The 20,851-nt window shown below is 40.0% G+C and overlaps 1 protein-coding gene across 1 annotated transcript in view; it reads left to right on the top strand.

The window, feature by feature from the left end:
• The window catches only part of USP13 (ubiquitin specific peptidase 13), a 54,400-nt gene that overhangs the window by 17,555 nt on the left and 15,994 nt on the right, over positions 1–20,851 (top strand). Inside the window, exons 4-11 of the mRNA XM_082056074.1 lie at positions 6,628–6,749; positions 7,170–7,312; positions 7,508–7,692; positions 12,038–12,132; positions 13,807–13,994; positions 15,621–15,692; positions 15,959–16,052; positions 20,619–20,744. Coding sequence (XP_081912200.1) covers positions 6,628–6,749; positions 7,170–7,312; positions 7,508–7,692; positions 12,038–12,132; positions 13,807–13,994; positions 15,621–15,692; positions 15,959–16,052; positions 20,619–20,744 — 1,025 coding nt within the window. The remainder of the gene's footprint in view (positions 1–6,627; positions 6,750–7,169; positions 7,313–7,507; positions 7,693–12,037; positions 12,133–13,806; positions 13,995–15,620; positions 15,693–15,958; positions 16,053–20,618; positions 20,745–20,851) is intronic.

Raw genomic sequence — 20,851 nt, 5'->3', positions numbered from 1 at the left:
TGGTATTTAACGCAGATTGTCTGCATCATGATACATGGAACAGTATCCTCACTGCATTTTTATCTAGTTTAGCAAGTTTGAAGATACTTTGTGCTTGTCAGTATGTGTGGCTACTGCACCAAGAAGTTTTAGATCCAGTCTGAAAACTCAAAAGAAGTTGATTAATGGGACAAGGTGATAGCTCCCCATGACTTCACAAGGGCCTCGGATAAGAAACATCTGTACTGTTGTCTTTGATATCCAACCTCTTGTTTAAATCAGCAACACTATGGTAAATGTGATACTAGTTTTGGGAAAAAAAGACATGATGGGACCAGGAAATTATCATCAATAAATGTAATTTTTGTATTACCCCATCTGGAAGAAACAGAATGGATCAGAATTGATAGGAAGTTGTATAAATATGGCAGAACAGAAAAGAACTGTTGTGGATTTTCCAAAGTTAAGTAGTGGTTCTGGGACCTTGTATAGTAGTTCCCCTACGTATTCAGTGACTTTGTTAATGAGAGCAATCCAGTTAACAGGATTTGCTGCAATCTTCCTTACAAGATCATGGTCAAAGGGGTAGTAGAATAAGAGGGAAGATCCCTGTATTGAAGGGATTTGACACCCAGTTCTTACAGCAGAAAGTTACCAGCAGAATCCCTCTGGACCTGTTACTCCCAATGGAGTCCTTCATAATGTTCTAATTATGAAGAATTAATGTGATCATAAATGGTCTGTAAAGGGATTGAAAAATGAGGAAGTAGAGTTTGCTGGTTGATTTAACGTTATCTAAGAGATCAAATCTAGAAGTGATTTTTAATGTGTTAATGAGTAACTAAACCATAGATGAAGTAAATGTTGAAAAATGCGAAGAAGACAAGTGCTTTAACTGTGTGCACGGTGATGTGGTCTAGATTAGCTGTTACTGTTCAGAAAGGTAGTTCGGAGAGATGGTGTGAATGGTTCTCTGAAAATGGCAGCTCAGTTGTCAGCAGCAGTGAAAGGATTGAGCAGAAGATCAGAAGTAGAATGGCATTTTATGTTTTGTTTTCTATTATTTTGCATTATAAATAAGAAGTGAACCTCTCTCTGAAACAGAGAAACCACAGCTGCATTGAGTATCTCCCCCATCTCTCTTTCTCCAAAACCAACCAGACAAACAAACACAGACCTCACATGCCCAAGAAACAGAATACCCCAGATATACACCTGGAAGTTAGGAGGTAGGCACTGAGGGAGGAATCGCCGCATTTTTGCCTTGTGGTACCTCTTTCTGGGCATCTGTTGATCTGTGCCAGAGCCTGGGCTCTGGGCGAAACAGAGCTGGCAGAGTGGCTGTCATAAAACTTGTCCATAGACAGATATCTTCTTCCAGATCAGTTACCATAGCAGTGTCTGCCAGTTGTGTCAGCTCTGTTTTGAGCAAAGTCAGGGCTAACTTAGACCACCAATTAAAAGTGTTTTGAAGTACTTGAATGAACAGCTCTGTCAGCAGATCTGAGGACAGTAATTGCTGGTGAGAGGAGGAGCGGTGAGGAGTGGTATCCATGACACACAGCTGGTCACAGAGAACGCCTCAGAAAGGAAGAGAAAACTTCCACTTAGAAAGTCTGGGAGAACATGTAAGCTTGCTGAGCTTTTGCTGGATGGCACCTGCCTGCCGATGACATGCAGTGCACTTGTGGCTACTGTTGCCAAGTGTAAGAGTGGCAGTACTGGGTTTGACCACAGCTCCACTTAGGTCTGGATCTCGTAGCAGCCAGTAGCAGAACCCTCTTTTCATCAAGGATGTTTTTGTTTGGTCAGCTTCTGAAGAGGACTTTCACCACAAGTGCTTTGAGTGGTTTAAGTTTACGTAAGCAAGAATACATGGAGTATATATATATATATATGAATGTAAAAGTTGTGATTTAAAAGGATTTAAGTGTTTCCTGAGAATATTTTTGACTTTTAGCCTAGTAAATTGTGCATACTCCCAAGCAGTAGCAGTGGAACTGATTAGGCTATGAGTGAACCTGTTGCTTTCTGGCTTTGCCATCTAAGCTTAAGTGTAAATTATAGAATGGTGAGCAGATACCTTACACTAATGGAGTCTTAATAGTTTGATGGTTTAGGTAGAACTGTGGAAATTAGGTGAGATCAACAAAGACTAGTTAAGAATTTGAATTTTGATGGTTTAGCTTTGCTTATTTAATACAGGACTGTGCCAGGAATGTGAGGGATGAGGTCTATCTCTAGCAATAAGAATAACATACTAATGCTTTGGAGATGCAGAGAGCAATTTGCATGTTATTTTGCAAGCAGTTAATGATTCACGTGATCCTAGTAGAAAGTTTTGCTTTTTCTTTTGCCACAAAGGATAATGTTACGACTGTAGAGTGATTATTATTTTTTTTTAATTTCTTCTTTTTTATAGTTAATCTGATGAGGTCACTGTTCCAAATGTGCCTGAAGACAAAGGAAGCTCATAGTTTGCAAAGTGCTGCTGCTGCAATTCAGTAATATTTAGAGGCTTCAGGAAATAATTATTTGATGCAAAGACTCAGTCCTCCACTTCCAACTCCATACATATTTGTCCATTCCTTCCACTGAAAGCAGGATCAAACCCAGATTCCTAAGATGTCTTTCTGGGGTTTCAAACTTAGTTGTAGGTTCACTAGTCAAAGTCCTCATTCAATTTTCGAGTTTGTATTCCCTTTCATATGTACACAGACACATCCATATGCACAGGAAATCCCATTCAGGGGTCCTGCCTGGAGTCTCCTTATGCCACTATTATTAGTGCAGTCAGTTGGTAACTCATCTAAATCTGATCTGGGCACATCCACTCCTTTTCTTCCCCTCTGGTGGGTTGGTTTACACTACTCTGTCTTCCACTTCCAGCTGCTGTTTTCAGTCAGTTCAGCAGCAATGCATTTCTCAGCGTCACTGAAGTGATGCCTGTGAGCGGGAGTAAATTTACTCTACTGACCGCTTGCCCAAAATAACAACATCAGTCGAGCCTCTCTTTTAACGTGTCTGTTATTTTGCTTTGCCTGTCGTCCTGGCTTCCCAACACAACACTGATGACCTATGGACACTTTGTTTTAGTGACCACAGTGCTTAACTGGGGCTCTGAAGAGGCACCATAAAGCTCTTAGTCCACAAGGGGGGGGAACATTGTCGTGTGGACATTCACCACCAAGCTGTCAGCTCTTCAAAAAGATTACAAACTGATTGGTTGTCTTGTGGCTGTCTTACAACTGGGTAAACCCTTTTTGCCCAGGGATTCTTCTTCTCACAGTGCACCTTGGAAGAGCAGCCTTGTCCAAGAAGCAGCTTTGTACGAAGTACAGCGCTTGAAAGTTTGTATTTTTTCAATGTTTTTGCTGTCACAGTAATTTTAAATCAAATATGCTCCTTTTGCAAGTAGATTTCCTGCTGCTCCTCTTTCCTATATCTACTCTTGTTCCTTTCTCAAATCTGCACTAGTTTTAAAATCCAAGTTCATAACTGCCTGCAGGCTGCACGTGATGCCCAGTGGCTATGGGGTCAGCCTCTGCCCTCATTAGTGTTTACTTCTAAAGTAATAGTCATCTGTTTTTTCTTACATCTATGCTCATGCTTTCTTAGCTGTGTTTGCCCTTGCACAGGCATGGAAAATAGAATGCAGGTAGAACTTCTTACTGAACTTGTCAACTATGGTTGTCAGCACATACAAGCCAAGATTTAAAAGTAGTAATTTGAGGGTTTTCAACTGGACATAATTAAGAAGCCTGTCTGGCAGTCAACAAAAGGTATTAGTTTATATGGTCGTTTGCTGTATTGAGAGATTTTGGTCAGTGACCTTAGAAGTCCTTTCCATTCTTAAGTACTGGTTCTGAACCCTGAGAAACTGTCTTCAGAGTGATAATTGCCCCAAAGGGCTTTATTTCTTTATCTCTCATTCAGAAGGAGTAGGTGTGTGGAATGGAAGTGTACCAGCTTTACATGGTCACCTTCAAAAGTGGAATTGCCAGTTAAATCCTCATGGTTTTTTGTTGTTGTGGTGGTGGTGGTTTTGTTTGGTTGGTTGGTTTGTTTTATTTTTTTCGTGGAGCTGTTATGAAGCTGTGTGTATCTTTCCTTAAAATAAAAAGTGTGCTGCTGCCATATCGGTGTGCCAGACATCCAGAATGCCATGCTGACGGGACATCGTTTTCTGCTTTTCTGGTAATGTGAATGGTATGAAGCCTGGGAAGGTAAAAAGGAACCTTCCTTCGCTACCCATTACACACAAAAGGCTGATGGTCCTGAGTGTGTGAAGTCCTCAGTCAGCAGCAGACGATTGCTGATAGGATACTCAGTCTTTTATCGCTGGAAAACTGGTTCAAATGCACGTCAAGTCAGTAGCAGCAGTTGCTACTATCTGGCTATCGTTGCCTGGCTTGTGAGATGACCTGGAGTGTGTGGCTGCATTTTGAACCCAGGCAACTGTATCATTGCTGTTTCTGTATAGCATATTGCAAGTTCTATATACTTAATGTCGGTATCTTAAGGAAATCAAAATGCCAGCAGGTTTAACAGACATCTACAGATAAGAGCGGCTGATGTGAGCTGTCCTCAGGTTCCCTCTGGTGGCTGAGCGAAGAGTGTGACTGCAGGCCCTGGAAGAGGCCTTTGCTGCCTTTAAACCTGTCCAAACATACACTGAGTTTTTGTCCTCTCTGAGAAACCTCTGTCATATTTAGGAAATGGTCAGTACTTTGGTTTTTGCTATGCTGACCTCCATCAAATTTCTGGGCATTAAGTGAAAATTCTCTGATGTGTTGCCATATGTATCATCAGCTTGGAGATACTCAGTTTCTTTGCTTCTTAAAGCAAAAGAGGTTACTGTTGCAGGCTGCATTTGCTGAGATTCATTCCTTTATCAAAACATAGGATTGCTAACAGCTGGGGAACAAGCCCCGAGTAAAGTGAGGTCACTGATTATCTCTGTTATTCTGCAGTAAGGGAAAGGGGTCATTACAAAAATAGTGTGATTTGGAAAATTAGTAACAAATTAATATTTTCTTTATAAACGTCATGTTTTCAGTATAATAAAAATTCTTGCTTTTGTTTCTATACTCAATTGGTGAGAAGGGGGTTTTGTTGGTTGCTGCTGAGAAAGAGGTCCTGCTGCTGGAAGTCGCTGACGGTGGGTGTTGTCACCCCTCAGAACTGGCTGGTGCAGCAGGCGAGCCAAGAATTGAATGGAAACTGGATTATGTTCCTCTCAAGAGGTGGTCTTTCTAGGTCAAGTTAAAGTGTATTTTGATACATGTTTTTTCACTTATGATGTTCAGGATGTTACTGCCCTCTGGCTAAATAGAGAGCTTAGTTTTCTCAATCTGGCCTCTGTCATCCTCACTTTTCTCCCAAAATATACATTTGAGATTTCAGATATTCCCAGGGTGCAGTGGTTGCTACCCGTGCTCCTTTAGTCTTGAGTGACTCGTTTAGCATGTGCATGTACTTGGAGTGAAAATAAGAGCCAGCTTTACCTACTGCTAATGCATTTTCTGTCGTGGTTGAACCTTACTCTGTCAGTGACTGTCTGGTACATCAGAATACAGTAGGTCCAGCATCTCCAGATGGCAGAATGATTCAGAAGATCCCATCCTTGCCCAGGCTATTTTTGCAGTTGAATCTTGTGAAATGTCAGACACAACATGCACATGTTTGGTCTTAACTTTTTCAGTTGTCCTGGAAAGAACTGAGCAAAATTTTAACTCGGTCTTGTCACTATAGGATAATTACATTTTTGATGAAGCCAGAGATGTAAGTACTGGCCATTTAGTTACCTATATACCCTCCTGGCTTCTCTTTGAGTCCACTTATTTCCGGACAAGCATTGATGGGACAATGATGTTGCTTGATCAAGGCTCATATTTAACCAAAAAAGTCATCCTTACACTGGAATAAGTGTGTACACAAACACTGTGGAAAGCTTGATCTCCAAAGGAAAGCTTTGTAGTTAATAAGTGCTTTTTAAACAAATAGTTACACTGGTTGCAGAGAGTAGTTAGCAAGAGAAGAATAATGCTGTTATAACTGTGCTTGCTGTTGCTATTTGAGAATATGGATGTGGGAATAGTTCCAGCCATGGACGTCTTTGTGGGAGGAAAGGCCACAGGTTCAAGATGGATGGGAGCCATGGCATGTTTCAGCCAGGTCTGTGATCTGGAAAGTATGGGGGGCTGAAACAGATGTGCATTGTTCCTGCTCTGCAATTTGACCGTGGGTAGTGTGACCTGGTCTACACATTTTATAGTGTTCCAAGATCCTGGGTAAAAGGCACAGCAGTATTATATCTTGATTTTGTCCAAGATGACCAGAATTTTGTTAGCTGCTTCCCAGAATGGGATGTCTGCAACAGTGCACTGCTTGGAAAGGGGGCAAATCATCTGTGACTGGGGACCTGATTAAGATGGAAAATTTGGTCCTCAGAACTTCTTGCAGGATGTTCAGGTTTCAGTTTAGATTAGGACTTCACAAACATTTATAGCCAGAAGAAACTACTGACAGTGTCAACTTGCAGGCTGATCTCAGGCAAGCAATGCTTTATAGTGGTACCCCTGCCACAACTTAGGAACCTTGATCTTGGGACAATCTCCTAACAGTCCCCATCTTTTTTTTTCCCAGATCTAGAGACAAATGGTGATCTCAACAGTGATGACTTTGAATATGAAGATGAAGCAAAACTTGTTCTATTTCCTGATCACTATGAAATTGCATTACCCAATATAGAAGAGTTACCAGCACTGGTCAGTGAGTGTGTGCAAGTGGTGATAGGAATTGTCTCCTGCTTCAGTTTTTATCAACATGGTGCTTTGTTTTCTTATGTGTGTTGTTGCTTGATTTTTACATAAAGATCTTTCTTAACCAGCTGTTATAGAGAGTCATAATTTTTTTAAGTCTACTTTTTTTATGGATTTCCTTTTACCTGCTGTATTCCTTCCCTTATTGTGATGCCAGGTTGTCCCAGGGAAGCTCACATAGTACATGTGCTTGCTCTCCTGCTAAAATAGTAACAATTGCAATCTAGAAGAATATGTGCGTATTTAAGTATATGAATATTCTTACTGATATCCAATTCTGTATGTGGTTAGCAATGGGCTGAATGCCAAGTTCTGTCCAGTCGCTGAATTACGTTGGGTTTTGATTGACATACGTTTGTCTTCCAGGTGACGATAGCTTGTGATGCACTCCTCAGCGCAAAGTCACCCTACAGAAAGCAGGAACCTGACTCCTGGGAAGAAGAACTACAGGCATCTAAACATGCCAAAACACTTGTACAGTTAGACAACGGTGTTAGAATTCCCCCCAGGTGAGGATGATAAGGTTTGTTCACTGTAGGCTCTCTAATACAGTCCAGAGTAACAGAACTGAAGCCAGCAACTTGGCCAACAATTCTCGAGTGACTCCAGGCTGAGCGTGTATGTTTGGTTTGACCTACCATAATTGGAAATACAGGGCTGGTTCCTGCCTTATTTCTGTAACTTCTTCCAAATTTCACTTGCAGTGGTTGGAAATGCTCTAAATGTGACCTGCGGGAGAATCTGTGGCTAAACCTGACAGATGGTTCGGTGCTGTGTGGCAAGTGGTTCTTTGATGGCCATGGGGGGAACGGGCATGCAATGGAGCACTACAAGGAGACGGGTTATCCCCTGGCCGTGAAGCTGGGAACCATCACGCCTGATGGAGCAGGTCAGCCACCTGGCAAGCTCTGAGATGGGGTATCTTGTGCATGAGACTGTCAATGTACATCTATTACCAGCTGGGTTTGTGCTTCTAGTGCAAGTATTTGAGAGACGGATAGACCCTGTGAATCGGGATGGGGAAAAATGACCCACACACTCCATTTGGAGAAAGCCCTCACCTTTTCTATCTGCTCTTCTTCTCCTGTTCTATATTTGGTGTAAATAGTTTTCTGAGTTTGTATAATAGTAGATTTATAATAGAGGAATGGTATCGTTTTGAAGCAGCAGAATCCAGAGAAGCAGTGTTTTTCAGTTCTTCTGCATTTGCAAGGGAAAATGATTCAGTCTTGTGTAACATAGAAACAATAAGGGGACAATGATTTTTAAATTCAGAAAAGTCTTTTCTTATCAACATGTATAATTTTTTTATCATACTGGAAACTGTGCTGGTTTTTCTTATTGTTTCAGTAACATTCTGTTCAGTCTAAGGAACACTCATCTTCATGGGGCTGCTGTGATGCTCGTTTTGTAAAATGTCTGATCTCGAGAGGGGAGAAAAAAAAGCTATAGATGTATCCTTATTTTCATATTCTCCAAGTGTGACATTACACAGTGTTGCTGTGGAGAAGATTATGGTGTGTAAGATTAAAAGCGTGAGTAGCTGAAAAAGTCATAAGCAAAAAGATCCTTTGCAGCTGTACAGAGAAATAAAAAACAAACACATAGCATGATTATATTTTGGTTTTAGTGCTTATGAGCACATGGATGAAGAATAGCTGTTTAGAGCAGCCATTTTTTTAACACACATCAGTTGACTTTTTCGTCTTTAAGTCCTATTCAGTGTCAGGGAGTGGAGACTGTAGTGAGATTCAACCAGCTGTGCCACAGAAACACTGAGCAAAATTCATTCTTTTCTCTCCCGGATGGAATATTGTTTCCTTGCATGAGCCTGGTCTTGGATGATTTCTATCTCAATCTCTCAATTATTGAAGGTGTTTAGGATTTGCCCAGCTGTAGGTTTCAATTGCATCTACAAAATAAACAGAATATTCTTTGGTATTTTTTTCATATTTTTTCTTTTCTTCTCATCTTTAGCAGCAGTACTTGTTTCCTTATGGCTGCTGTCCTTCTGCCTCCCATCGATCAGCTGCTTCCTCTCTTATGTGGCCTTTGGGATAACAAAGGCCAGGCTGTCATCCTTGCCTCTGAATGAGAGGCAGCAGCTGTTCTCCACAGACCTTTGTTCTTCTGGATGATGTTTACTTGGTTTCCCTATAGAAAATACTTCCCTCCCCCAACTCTCCTTGCTTCCTTTTCAGTAATTATTCTCTCTCTGATCTATATTGCAGTGGTAATCATAACCTCTCAATAGGGCTGGATGACAAATGAGCTTCAGGAGGGAGACTCTGTGACGCAAAGTCTGTCTGGCTTCTCCTTCTCTGGGCTGGAGGGGGAGAGGTGATGGTAGAGGAGTAATAAGCATTAGTCACTCTGCTGACATAACTCATTCCTTTTTCACATCAGTAAGAAAGAGAAAGAGGTGTTGCCAGTATTCCACTTACACTTACCCTGTGTGTATGCAGAGGAAGCAGAGAAAATCTCCTTGTATTTTCTTGAGAAATCTGTGTTATGTATATTATGAAAGATTTCTGTGGCATTAGCCCTGTTTTGTAGTGTTCTGTCAACAAACAGATCTGGGATCAGGGCAGAAATTGAACCAAGTTTCTGTCTTCTACTCTTGGACCTTGGACAGGATGCACAACACAGTCCAAAAAGTTGCTTGCTTCTCTAAGTTGAGTACTACTTGGCAGACTGTGCTACCTGCTGCCTCTTTTGACAATGCCATTAGATTTCATTTCAAGTCATTGTGAGGTTACGTATTTGAAACTGGTTTGAGGAATGGAATGGGGGTTTGGCAGTGGTTTCTGACACGTACTTGCTTTGTGGATCCCAGTCTTCGTAACATCTCATACTTCTTTGGGGGATCCTGAGCAACTTGTTTCTTCAAAGACAGTGTTGTTGTTGCCTTTTATCCTCTAAGTAGGAAGAAGTGATGTCTACACAGCAGAACAGGTATAAATCTTGATCTATGGAAGAAAAGGAAGTACACATAGCATTGTTGGTTTTGTTTTCTTACCATAATAAGAACAATAAAGAATTTTCTCTGTTTAATAATATTTTGTGTTGCCTGTCTCAGATTTTTCTTGATTCTTCCCCCGCTTGTATTCTTCCTTTCGTCCACTTTCTCACTTTAGTGATACCAGGTTTTGCACATCACATTTGCTGACTTGCCTGCTTTCCCTATCTACCAGAGTCTGCATGACAGCATTACAGACTTGTGTCTGGGCACTGTCATCTTCTTTCTTTGATTTGCTGCTCTTTGATCTTTTTGAAATAAGTGAATTCTGTCTCTTTCCCAATAATTTAAGTTGGGAACACAGCAGAAGGTACTGAAGTATATGTGTGACACAAGAGCTGGGATTGAGCAAAAGATTTGTGTGTGTTGTGTTCCATTTCTGCTGCTCTGGGTCAGTAGTCCCAGATGGCTGCTCTCTCTTCAGTTGCCAGAGCTGAGGAAAAACAAAATCAAAGCTTCCACATTGAAAGCTGTCACCCAAGATCAGTTGATGTGTAATCTCACTCCATTAGGTGTTTGAAATTTGCAGGATCTTTTGACTGTGCTGTGACCTCACCAGAAGACTATGGGAATGTTGTGATCTCTTGTGAGGGGGATGAACAGTCCTGTCCTGCTACCACACAGTGGAATTCCAGCAGATGGGCAGCTACAGCCACACACATGCCAGAGAGGTCACCAGGGCCAACGTTAATAGAGGGTCTGATGGCTAATCAGCAGCTGGCAACACAGCTCAAAGCACAGTTCCCTGGTTTGAGAGAGTTAATGTTTTTCATAGGGCTGGTACATTTTAAAAGTTTCTTAGGTTTTGAGGTCTTGACTAACCTTCAACCTTTTGCTTCAGTGTGGCTTGGGCACTGGCAGACTTGAAGGAGACTGCCTTTTTGTTCAGGTCTCACATAGGTGGTGGGCTGAGTCAGACCCAGGGTCTGTAGCTGCCAGAGGAGGGCAGGGCAAGGACCCTTCAGAAGTGGTGCTTTGAACAGCCTTTACCTGGGTTCCTGCTCTCTTCTCCTGTGTTCGTTTCTTCTTTCTCCTGGCTAAGCTTTCTCTTACAGCCTAGATCTGGTCATCTGGGGCAGGGTGACTGTGAGAAACCCTGCTGGGAATGAAGGAAACTTGGCTGAGAGAAGTGCAGGCAGACTGGCAAGGGATTCTGGATTTTGGTATGAGACCAAAGCAGGGAAGCAGTTGTTCACTACAGAGGAAAGGGCCAGAGAAGAGGAAGAAATGTTCGAGTCTTACTAGTGCATGGCTTATCACTCATATCCTTTTATGATGCCTGCAGCGTTATTGTTATTTGCTCAAGTAGGTGAAACCTGCCCTGGACTCGGATTCATTACAGAACTTGCTTGGTAAACACAAAAGTGAGGGTTTTTTCCTCAACCATTTTGTCCTTCTGTTGGATTTATTAAACTTGGTTTCATAATGAAAATATCAGTATTAGACATATTGCTTCCTTCCACAGTTTGAACTTTGCCCTGCCAAAATGTTTATGGGATTTTACTTAAGCCTGTAAGTACCTATCATAGAGCTAGAACTGAAATCTAGGTCTCCCATAAAATAAAGCAAGACACTTCAGTCACAAAGTTGGCCTTTCTCCATAATCACAAGATTAGTCTCCCAAATCCAATCCAATGGTGTCCAATCCAATAAATACTTGTTTATTTCTAGTAAATAATTTCTCAATTCTCCCTGCATTTCTGAGGGAAAAGGATGTAAGTGGATTCCTTAACTGTACTAGAAATTAAAATAACATTGACAGTAGTCAGCCCCAGATATTCTCAGTTTTGATATGTCTGCCTGTATCTAATAGCTCCACAAAACCTCAGAATCTCTAGTTGCCATGTTCAAAATGTGGACTGGCCACATATCTGAGAATTTTGCATTCCCTGTTTTTTATTTTCCCTACAAATTTCTTATTTTGGGGGGGAGGGAAGTACTATGACCATTATGAATATTCTTAGGTTTTAATACTGTGAGGGCATGTAATTTCTTTCGGGGAGAGTAGTCGAGGTTGATTGTGTTGAGAACATTTAAGATATTTATTGACCTATGTGGATGTCTATACATTTTTCTGCTGGTTGTAACCAAATGTGGAGAATATGAATAAGGCATCTCGTATAGGCAGACCTGTACTGCCAATGCGATGTTGGTAAACAAAGAGAAGGGATAACATTTGATACTGCGGCTCATCTGTTTCTCTCTGCTTTTGTAGATGTCTATTCCTTTGATGAAGAGGAGCCGGTTTTAGATCCACATATAGCAAAACATCTGGCACACTTTGGAATCGATATGCTACAGATGCAAGTGGTAGGAAATCTGCCTTGTATTAGTTTGTTGTTTACTTAGTTTTTGTTTAGTTGAGGGTGGGAGAGAAATGGGAGAAGAATGATAGGTGTAGCTTATATTTGTGTGATTCCCTCGGACTGTTATACTATTTCGTTTTGAAAAGTTCAGCCAGCCTGATCGTGTTTTGTTTTCTGAGGTCTGAGATGAGTGAATCATTACTCTCAAATCTAAAGTTTCCTCTGAAAAGAGGTCCTTCGAAGTCTTTAGTTTACATGTTTCACTTCTTGTGTTATATACCATTTTCCTCAAGAAAACAAACCTCACTTAATGAGAAGATTATCTATAATTACAGTGAGTGAAGGAAAGCCTATTGCATGTGTAAACAGATACAAATCTTAAGCAAAATCAAGCTAAGCAATAGATAATTAAAAAACTGTTTGAAAGCTTTTTTACATAAAGTTATAAATTTCAGTTTAGGTCTTGTTAATCAACACATTACAAAATGAAAAAATACGTTGTTTCAAGTCTAGAAAACAGCATGGTCTGTGGTGTGGTACATTAGAAAGGGGCTGGGGCAAAAAGGGGGCTGTTCCTGAACATGTTGCATGTTGCTGGTCTGTATTAGTAGAGAAGTCCTTTTAATAATATTTATCATAGTGGATGTTGATTCCAGTTCTATTTAAATAATCTGAGAAATCTGAATGGGATATGGTTATAAAGCCGGGTGGGTGTTGGTTTTGTTATGTGGGGGTTTTGTTTGTGGTTTTTGTTTGGTTTTGTTTGTTTGTTTTTTCTCTCCACTCAAGCACATGGCCTAGTATCACTACCTGAGAACACACACATGAAAACTGCTAAAAATTAACAAACCTGATCCTGGTTTAGTGTATTTCATTGCCCATGTGGAGAGAAAACTAATAATAACTCTAAAATGATAGAGAAGTCTTAAACTGCAGTTTCAAAAGCCTTCATGGTACTAATATTATTTTTGGTATATACTAATTTCCTTACCAATATTGTGAATAAAAAGTCCTTTTTATCCAGTGGTCTTTCTTGAAAACCTCTTTTACTCAGCAACCTTGAAAACTTAGTCTCAGGTGTTGCAAAGGTTTCACCTCCGGTCTTCAGACCAGTCTGAAAACTTCTTAGTGAAGTGGTGGAGTAGTGCTGCAGTAAATAACACTGGAGCAACCCATATCTACAAGCTGAAAGCAGAACTGGAAAGGGGAGAAACATCAGAATCACAAATTTTGGCTTTTCCCATTTGAAAGAAGGGAAGTGTTCTTGGATTTGCAGCTTTTCACCTCGTTTGTTTGCTAGGACCAGCTTCTACAGCAGCAGCTATTCCTGACCATTACAAATGGAACAGGAAGCCTGAAAAAAATGCAGTGGTTTTGTGCTGAGGCTTGAGGTTACAGCCCTGAGAGAAGTGAAGCTGCCAGCTGGGACTGAGGTCACAAGTAGGAATGCCCAGAGAGCCTGTGGTCTGTGGTAAAGAGCTAAGAGGTATCTTGGAAGAACAAGCTGCTGGCCTCCTGACCCTGATCTTCTCCCCTGCATGCAGGATTTACCTCCCTTTGCCCATTGGTTTGGCTCTTCTTTTCTAGAGTACGGATCACAAATTTGCTGATGATGATAGCAGCAGCGTAATTGTTGCAGAATTTAAACAAGTTGAAAAAAAAATCTTTTTGCTTTCAGACAGAAAATGAGCTAAGAGATAATGATATAAAACCAAGAGTCTCTGAATGGGAAGTGATTCAGGAAGCTGGTGTGAAACTCAAGCCCATGTATGGCCCAGGATACACTGGCATGAAGAACCTGGGAAACAGCTGCTACCTCAATGCTGTCATGCAAGCCATTTTCAGCATCCCAGAGTTCCAGCGAGCGTAAGTAGCTTCAAGCTGGTTCTTGTCACTAGCTGCTGCATTCCTCAAAGTCTTGTTTTTCTAGCAAAATTGTGTTTTAATTTTTATCTCACCTGCAAACAGGTCTCAGTCAGTTCAGTGGCTTCTTAGAGGATTTAGTAATTTATTGTTCTGTTCTGGAAAATGTTGGAACACAAAACCCAATCTGCCTTTGAAATCAGAACTTACTCAGCTTCAGGGGTGGGAAATCATATGCCACTTTGTAAACTTGATTGCTCTGTCTCTGCTTTTTATACACGTGTTCATATCTCTGTTTATCTCTGTACCATTGGTATCACATCAGGGTTTTTTGTACTGGCCCATGCCTTTGTATAGCTGCACGAATCACTTTATTGCTCCAGTGTCATTTGTTCACAAAATTGTACTGACACAAACATGTTAATATTGATCCATGCTAGCGAAAAGCAATGCATCTTTTGCATGCAGCTCTGGATAAGAAGAGAGAAACTATCAGAGGCATTTCTAAATTAAAATTCTTATTAAAAAAAAATAAATCTCATTTCATGAAAAGGGTAGTGTGAACATGTTCTTCCACTGAATAATTAAGAGAGTAAAAGGAAAAATCACAACAGAAGAGTATGAAATATTCCTGACTGATCAAAACTGAACACATCAGTCCAAGGAGAGAAGCCTTTTTATAAAGGGCAGTCTACGGTTTGCATTAAAATTCGGAGTCCTCTTTCATCCCACAGCAGTAATAATGTGTGTGCTGGAAGTAAGGCTTTTAGATTTTGGAAAGCTTCCCAGGTTTTCATGTAGCCCTGGCCTTCTGGAGAAGAAGAGGGAGAAAACTTATGTTTGTTCACTTTGTTAGCCAAATGGATACAGTCCGTAGATTCATTATGTGCCAGCTTTTCTACCTCCATTTTCAAAAAATATCAAAATGGACTTTATTAAGGGAAATTGTTTTCAGCAGCATGGTCCTTGGAGTCACTTGGAGCACTCAGTATCAACAAAGTAGTGGAGATCTTTGATGGAAGAAGGACCAGGCAGAAATTAGATGTGTTCTTTCAACAAGGGCGTATCTACCTAGCCTGTTCTTCTTGGGCTCAAGTGAAACAGTGTTCAGATAGTGCACTACTAAATGTTTCACTTTCTGACAAACTGTCTAGAACAATGTATTCCTCAGTGTTTTTTCCTCTGAAGAAACTCAATAAAAAGCATTCTTTTTTATATGTTTTGGTCGTGATACAAATTTGGAATTTATTTGGCAATGTTCGTTAGGAGTCGAAAGCGCATTGGTTCTCAACCCAGCTCCGTGGTTTTGAGCAACACCATCCTGCAACTATTTCAAGATCAAGGAATAGAATTTAAATTCTAGATGAATGACAGCTCCATATCCTTTATAGCTAGAAGCTTCTAAGCAAAACTTACATGTCTATTTCCTAATTTCTTTACTGTTATTTTTCCATGATAGAAGCGTTTGCCAGGGATAGATTAAGTCATTGCTATGATACAAAATTTGACTCATTAGCACAGAGGAAGCCTGCTGATGTATCACTGGTGAGGGCTGAGGATCTGTTAGGATATCCTTGTGTAAATCTAGCTGCAATATTTGAATGCTTCTGCTTTGTTCTTGCTACCTAGGTATGTGGGAAACCTTCCACGAATATTTGATTACTCTCCTCTTGATCCAACACAAGATTTCAACACTCAGATGTAAGTGACACTTCTCAATGTTTTACTTGGTCAAATTAAATAGAATTGAAATAATGTAATGGTAAGGCAAAAAAATCCACTTCTGCATGGTCTTGAAAGTGAGATTTTGCACAAGGTAGAATGGGAAGATTTACCTGCTTAATTGCATGTAGTGATGTTTCATCAGGGGATCAAAGACAGTCAATTTCTTTTTTGCTTGGAATAAAAATCTCTGCTTTTCTGTTTTTCTCACATTTGTTTCCACCCTGTCACTTTCTTCCCCACAGGGCTAAATTGGGACACGGCCTCCTTTCAGGCCAGTACTCTAAGCCACCCGTGAAATCCGAGCTTATTGAGCAGGTGATGAAAGAAGAACACAAGGTATTTGACTGAGTTTTAGCAACCTGGTAACTAGATAAAAGTGATATCCTGAGAAAAGGGAACAGGTGCTGGGCATTGAAGAACACGTGTGGATCCAGCATGGGATGCTTAGCAAGATGGAATGTGCAGGGTTCTAGTCAGGAATATATTAGTCAGGGGCTATTTGTGCAAAGCATTAAAGCAACCGTTGGTTCAGCTAATAAAGTGTTCTCCTGCTCCAGTGATGAGTACAAAAGTGCATAGAACTTGCAACTTATGTTTATCTTATCTGAGGAACAAAAAATGTTACCTAGAGAGACCTGAGTATTTGGAAGCAAACTTCTAAACCCTCTTCAAGTTTCAGAAAGAATATAAAGAACTAAAGAGTTGTTTCCAGTAAGTGTCTGACAATATTCCACCAGATTTCAGGAGGAGATGTCTAGGTAATGCAAGATTGAGTGGTGCTGGAGGCTTTCATGTAATGAAGGAGGTGCTGTGCCTGGCCATGTCTGCTGGGGCTTTATTCAAGTATTTCATGGTAGAGAAATCATGCAGAAGCATGTCTGTGCCAGTGGAATCCATCCTGGAAATGCAGCAGTGTATGTAATTTGGGATATAAATTGAAACTCTTAATTGCTGAACAACCTGGGCAGAACAATGTGTATATCCTGACTTAAAATAACTCACAATAGAAGAAGACTTTGGAATCTGCTTTCTCAGAACAGGCAGCTTCAGAACAAAGGTATACTGAGGGGCACGTGCTGTATAGCTACCATGCTACACACAAAGGAGAGAGGAATTGGAGGATGAAATAACCTTTTTTTCTCCATGTTTATATAATATGGCATTTTATTTCTCTGTCATAGTGAGTATTACCAATGGGAGACTGTACTTTGCTTTTTACTATAATTTGTGGTAATTTTGTAGCAAAAGAGATTTTTAGCTCACATTTTCTACCTAGTATCTAGTTTCAAGAACTCCAGTATTGTTGGTTCTATAATCTTCATATTGCTTCTGTGTTGTTCTTCTGCAACATGAAAGTTGCTTGTTTCTCTTACATTGCAAAAATCATTATGGCATGTGTTTGCATTGGAACATCCGTAGACCTGTGTCTTCATCTGTCTGTGATTTTTCCTCCTCCAGCAATGCATACATCCACTCTCACAGTCATCAGGAAACCTCTTCGTATTCTTTGCCCAACAGTCTTTTGGTTTTAACAGTAAGGATGATTTTTGACAAATGCCTGAGTGATCTCTTTGTATTAACAAGGTTTATGGGCACTACCTGATTCACTTGGTTTATCTTTTTACCTGCTCTTGCTTGCTTTTGTGAAGAAGAAAAGGTGTCAGTATCAGTAGCTTAGTGGTGAGATGGAAAAGTTCTTTTTTTTTTTCCTAAGTTGGTGTAAGTTTCCATCAGCCTTTGGAGAGTGAGATTAGTTTAGATTTTGCCATTCTGCTCAATCTCTGCTGCTTTTGGAATTGCCCTTGTTTTCCCTAGAGTCATCCGATCAACAGTTGTCGTAAGCAAAATGTTAGTTACAGAGATAATGTTATCTACCCAAGCTAATCTATTATTTTAGGATTGTTTTACTATTTAAAACTTCTACCTTGAAATGTCTTGTTTCAAGTGATGCTGGGAAAACTAGACTTAGCATCTATTTGTGTACCTGCCAGCCTCTGTTGTTGGAATCCCAAGCAGCATGTGGAGTCAAACCACAGGCTCCACAGATGGGATAGTTAGAAATGAAAGGTCAACTAATAACCAATACTGAAAATACTACCTGTAGAAAGGAACTGTCTTTATGGTGAAAGAACCTCTGATACCAACTTGTAGTTTCATACACAGCAGAAGTCATGCACACTTCTGTCACAGAATGGTGATAGTGTCCATGGAAAGAGGTATTTTCCTCTACCTTCATCTATTGGTTATTGATATAGGGATTTCTCCTTCTGAAATCAGAATGCTAAGAAGATTTTGGACAAAGATAGAGTATCTGGTACAGAGTAGTTTGCATGATCTGAAAGTCCCGTGTCTCCTGAGTAATTGCTTTGTACAGTAGCTATTAATTGTTTTGGAACAACAAATGAATCCTGCTTGTTTCCTTTAAATGAGTTAAAACCTTATCAATGCATCACTGTGACTAAGGAATAGTGGAATAGATTTCAACAGACTGCTCACATTAAATTATCTATACTGACTGACCTGCTTTCCTAAAAACATACAGGATATGAATGAAAAATCATGTGCTGGGACTTAAACCCTTTGAATAAAGCTACACATCCATGTTTAGCCCAGCAGCCACTACTAGCAATGAGATGTTGAGAACGTTTTAGTGACAGGTGACATCAGGTAGTAGTAGCTGTCCAGTGGAATTTACCGATAAATATGCCATTCCTAAGTTCTGTTTAACAAAGTTGTAGTTACATGCATCAGATGACTTCTTTAGCAAACAATTTGTAGCATGTATTAGGATTTCAGATAGCTCTTACTTTTTTTGTTCTATGTTGTATTGAAGATTTATTTAGAAAACAAAAAAGGCAGGTATAGGTCTTTTATCCATTCCCTCACTCTGGGCATACAAATCTCTGTTTTGTTGGGTGCCTTTTTTGTTTGGCGTCTTCCCCTTCTCCCAATAACAGTGGTATACATACAGATAGTCATGCAGAGAGTTTTACTGACATTTATAATAAATAGAATTGCATAGAATTTTATACCTTCAGCATTTTCAAGTACTTCTGCATTGTGTCTATAAAATAAATTATTCATTTTATTTTTATTCATTTACTTTTTATTCCCCTCCTACACGCAAGGAAGGTCTTTAGCTTTCTGGGTCTTTGGAATTCATCCAACGTTTTGGGGAGTTGTTGCCTGTAAAAGCATTCGTAAGAGGTCTGCAATGGTCCAGCACAGTCTATTTTTAGCTAAACTGTTTTGCAACTGTTGATAGGGAAAGTATGCCAGGTATTCTATAAATATTTGTGGTACTGTGGAGCTAAAATTTTTCACCTCAGGCATTGAGTCTGGAAATGGCAGCAGTGTTCTTGGACCCGCTTTAACATTGAAAAACAGGCTGGAAGTCTAAAGGGCTATCAGCTAGAACTTGATTTTCTGTTTAGAGCTTTGCCATTTCTTCTGTTATTTTTCTTGCCCTTGAGATGGAAAGGGTTTAGGGGGCAAGATCCGATCCTTTTCTGTAGACTGTCACACATGGCATGTTTCGTTTCTCCCTGCTCAAATGGCTGAGTAAAAAATGTATAGGTGGGAACAAGGCTTAATTCCAAATTCATTGCTATGGACATCAGGGCAAATGTGCCACCTTGCCATGTTCTTGTTTCTGACATAGAAAGAAGCCTGGTATGTAGTAATTTGAGCTGGTTTATGCATTTCTCCCCTCAGTCCTATCTCTGTTGAAAGGCAGCTGAGGACACTGAAGTGATACATGATTCAGAAACCCCTAGAAAATCTCCTTGCTCAAGCAATGCTGAGACTCTGTCTCTTTACATGAGCCTCTAAAGAGCATCCGAGCCTAATGTGATTGCTGGTGTGCTGCCAGAAGTTGAAAAAAGGATTAAAATTGAGAATCTGCTTCTGATTGCAATGGGTCTAGGAATACCTTACCCTGGTGAAACCAAGAGTAAAGTTTTGTTCTTTTAGAGTGTTTTACACACCTTCCATTTAATGCTGCTTTTTCTGGTTTTATATTGGTATGATAGTGCAAGTGTAGTAAAGAATAAGATTGACTGAGTATTTAACATCTGACATACCCTAAAGGCTACACTTTCACTTGGATTGTCTTGAAAATTAATTAGTCTCATGGAGGATGAAGGCAAATATGAGTAAAAAAATTCTGACCTTTTCAAAAGTGTTGTTTAAAAGGGATAATAGCTAGTGTTGTCTTGAGGATGCAGCTTGGAGTGATTGGGGAAGCTTCTTAAAGCAGTATAGGGGGTGAGAAAGTCAAAACTAGGTCTTTCTTGGAAGCTAGAGATTTTCTGCCTTAGGGTAGTTTCATACTGATGTAACTGAACGGCCAGAGGCAGTATGTTCTGGTCCTTCAACATGACCGACACCTGCAAATTGCAAATTCATGTTTGTTCTTAACAACCCATCTGGGAATGCACACTGCACACATTTTGATTGTTCTGTGCTTGATGCTGTAGGGATCTCTGGAAAGGTGTTGTCCTGCATAAAGCTGCTAGCTGATATACCAAAGTGCTTCAATGCCCACACGCTTTTAGGTGGAAAAGGGTTCTGAAAGGAATGTCAAATGTTGAAAAACAGTGTAGGCTTTCAGAAAACTACTAACTTTTAGTAAACCTTCAGCAATCTCTTTTTAACTTGAAAATGCAATGGAAAAATCAGATACAGTGAACGCTGTAAAACATTTTTTTAAAAAACATCAAATAATGTTTCAGGGCCCTTTCCATTTTTATTAAAATGGAAAACCAAATTAAACTGAAACTATCATTTCTCCAGTGGCAGAAATAGGCCATAGATGTATGTAGTGGAGTGACTTCGGGATATTTTGTCCAGGAATTAAGAAAAATCCGTCTTTAAAAGTTTTTTCTTTCTTTTTTTTTTTAGCCTCAACAGAATGGAATATCTCCCCAAATGTTTAAGGCTTTTATAAGTAAAGGACACCCAGAATTTTCCTCTAATAGACAACAAGACGCTCGGGAATTTTTCCTACACCTTATAAATCTAGTAGAGGTGAGAAAATCTGAATTACTGCTTCTTTTCCCTGGTTATGTTAGACAATGCTGTTATATGAGTGGCTCATTTTTTGTTATACTCTTTTTAGCCTTGGATATATGGAA

Source organism: Streptopelia decaocto, assembly GCF_964273445.1.
Source record: "Streptopelia decaocto genome assembly, chromosome: 6".
Classification (NCBI taxonomy): Eukaryota; Metazoa; Chordata; class Aves; order Columbiformes; family Columbidae; genus Streptopelia; species Streptopelia decaocto.
This window is presented reverse-complemented; position numbering and strand designations above follow the sequence as displayed.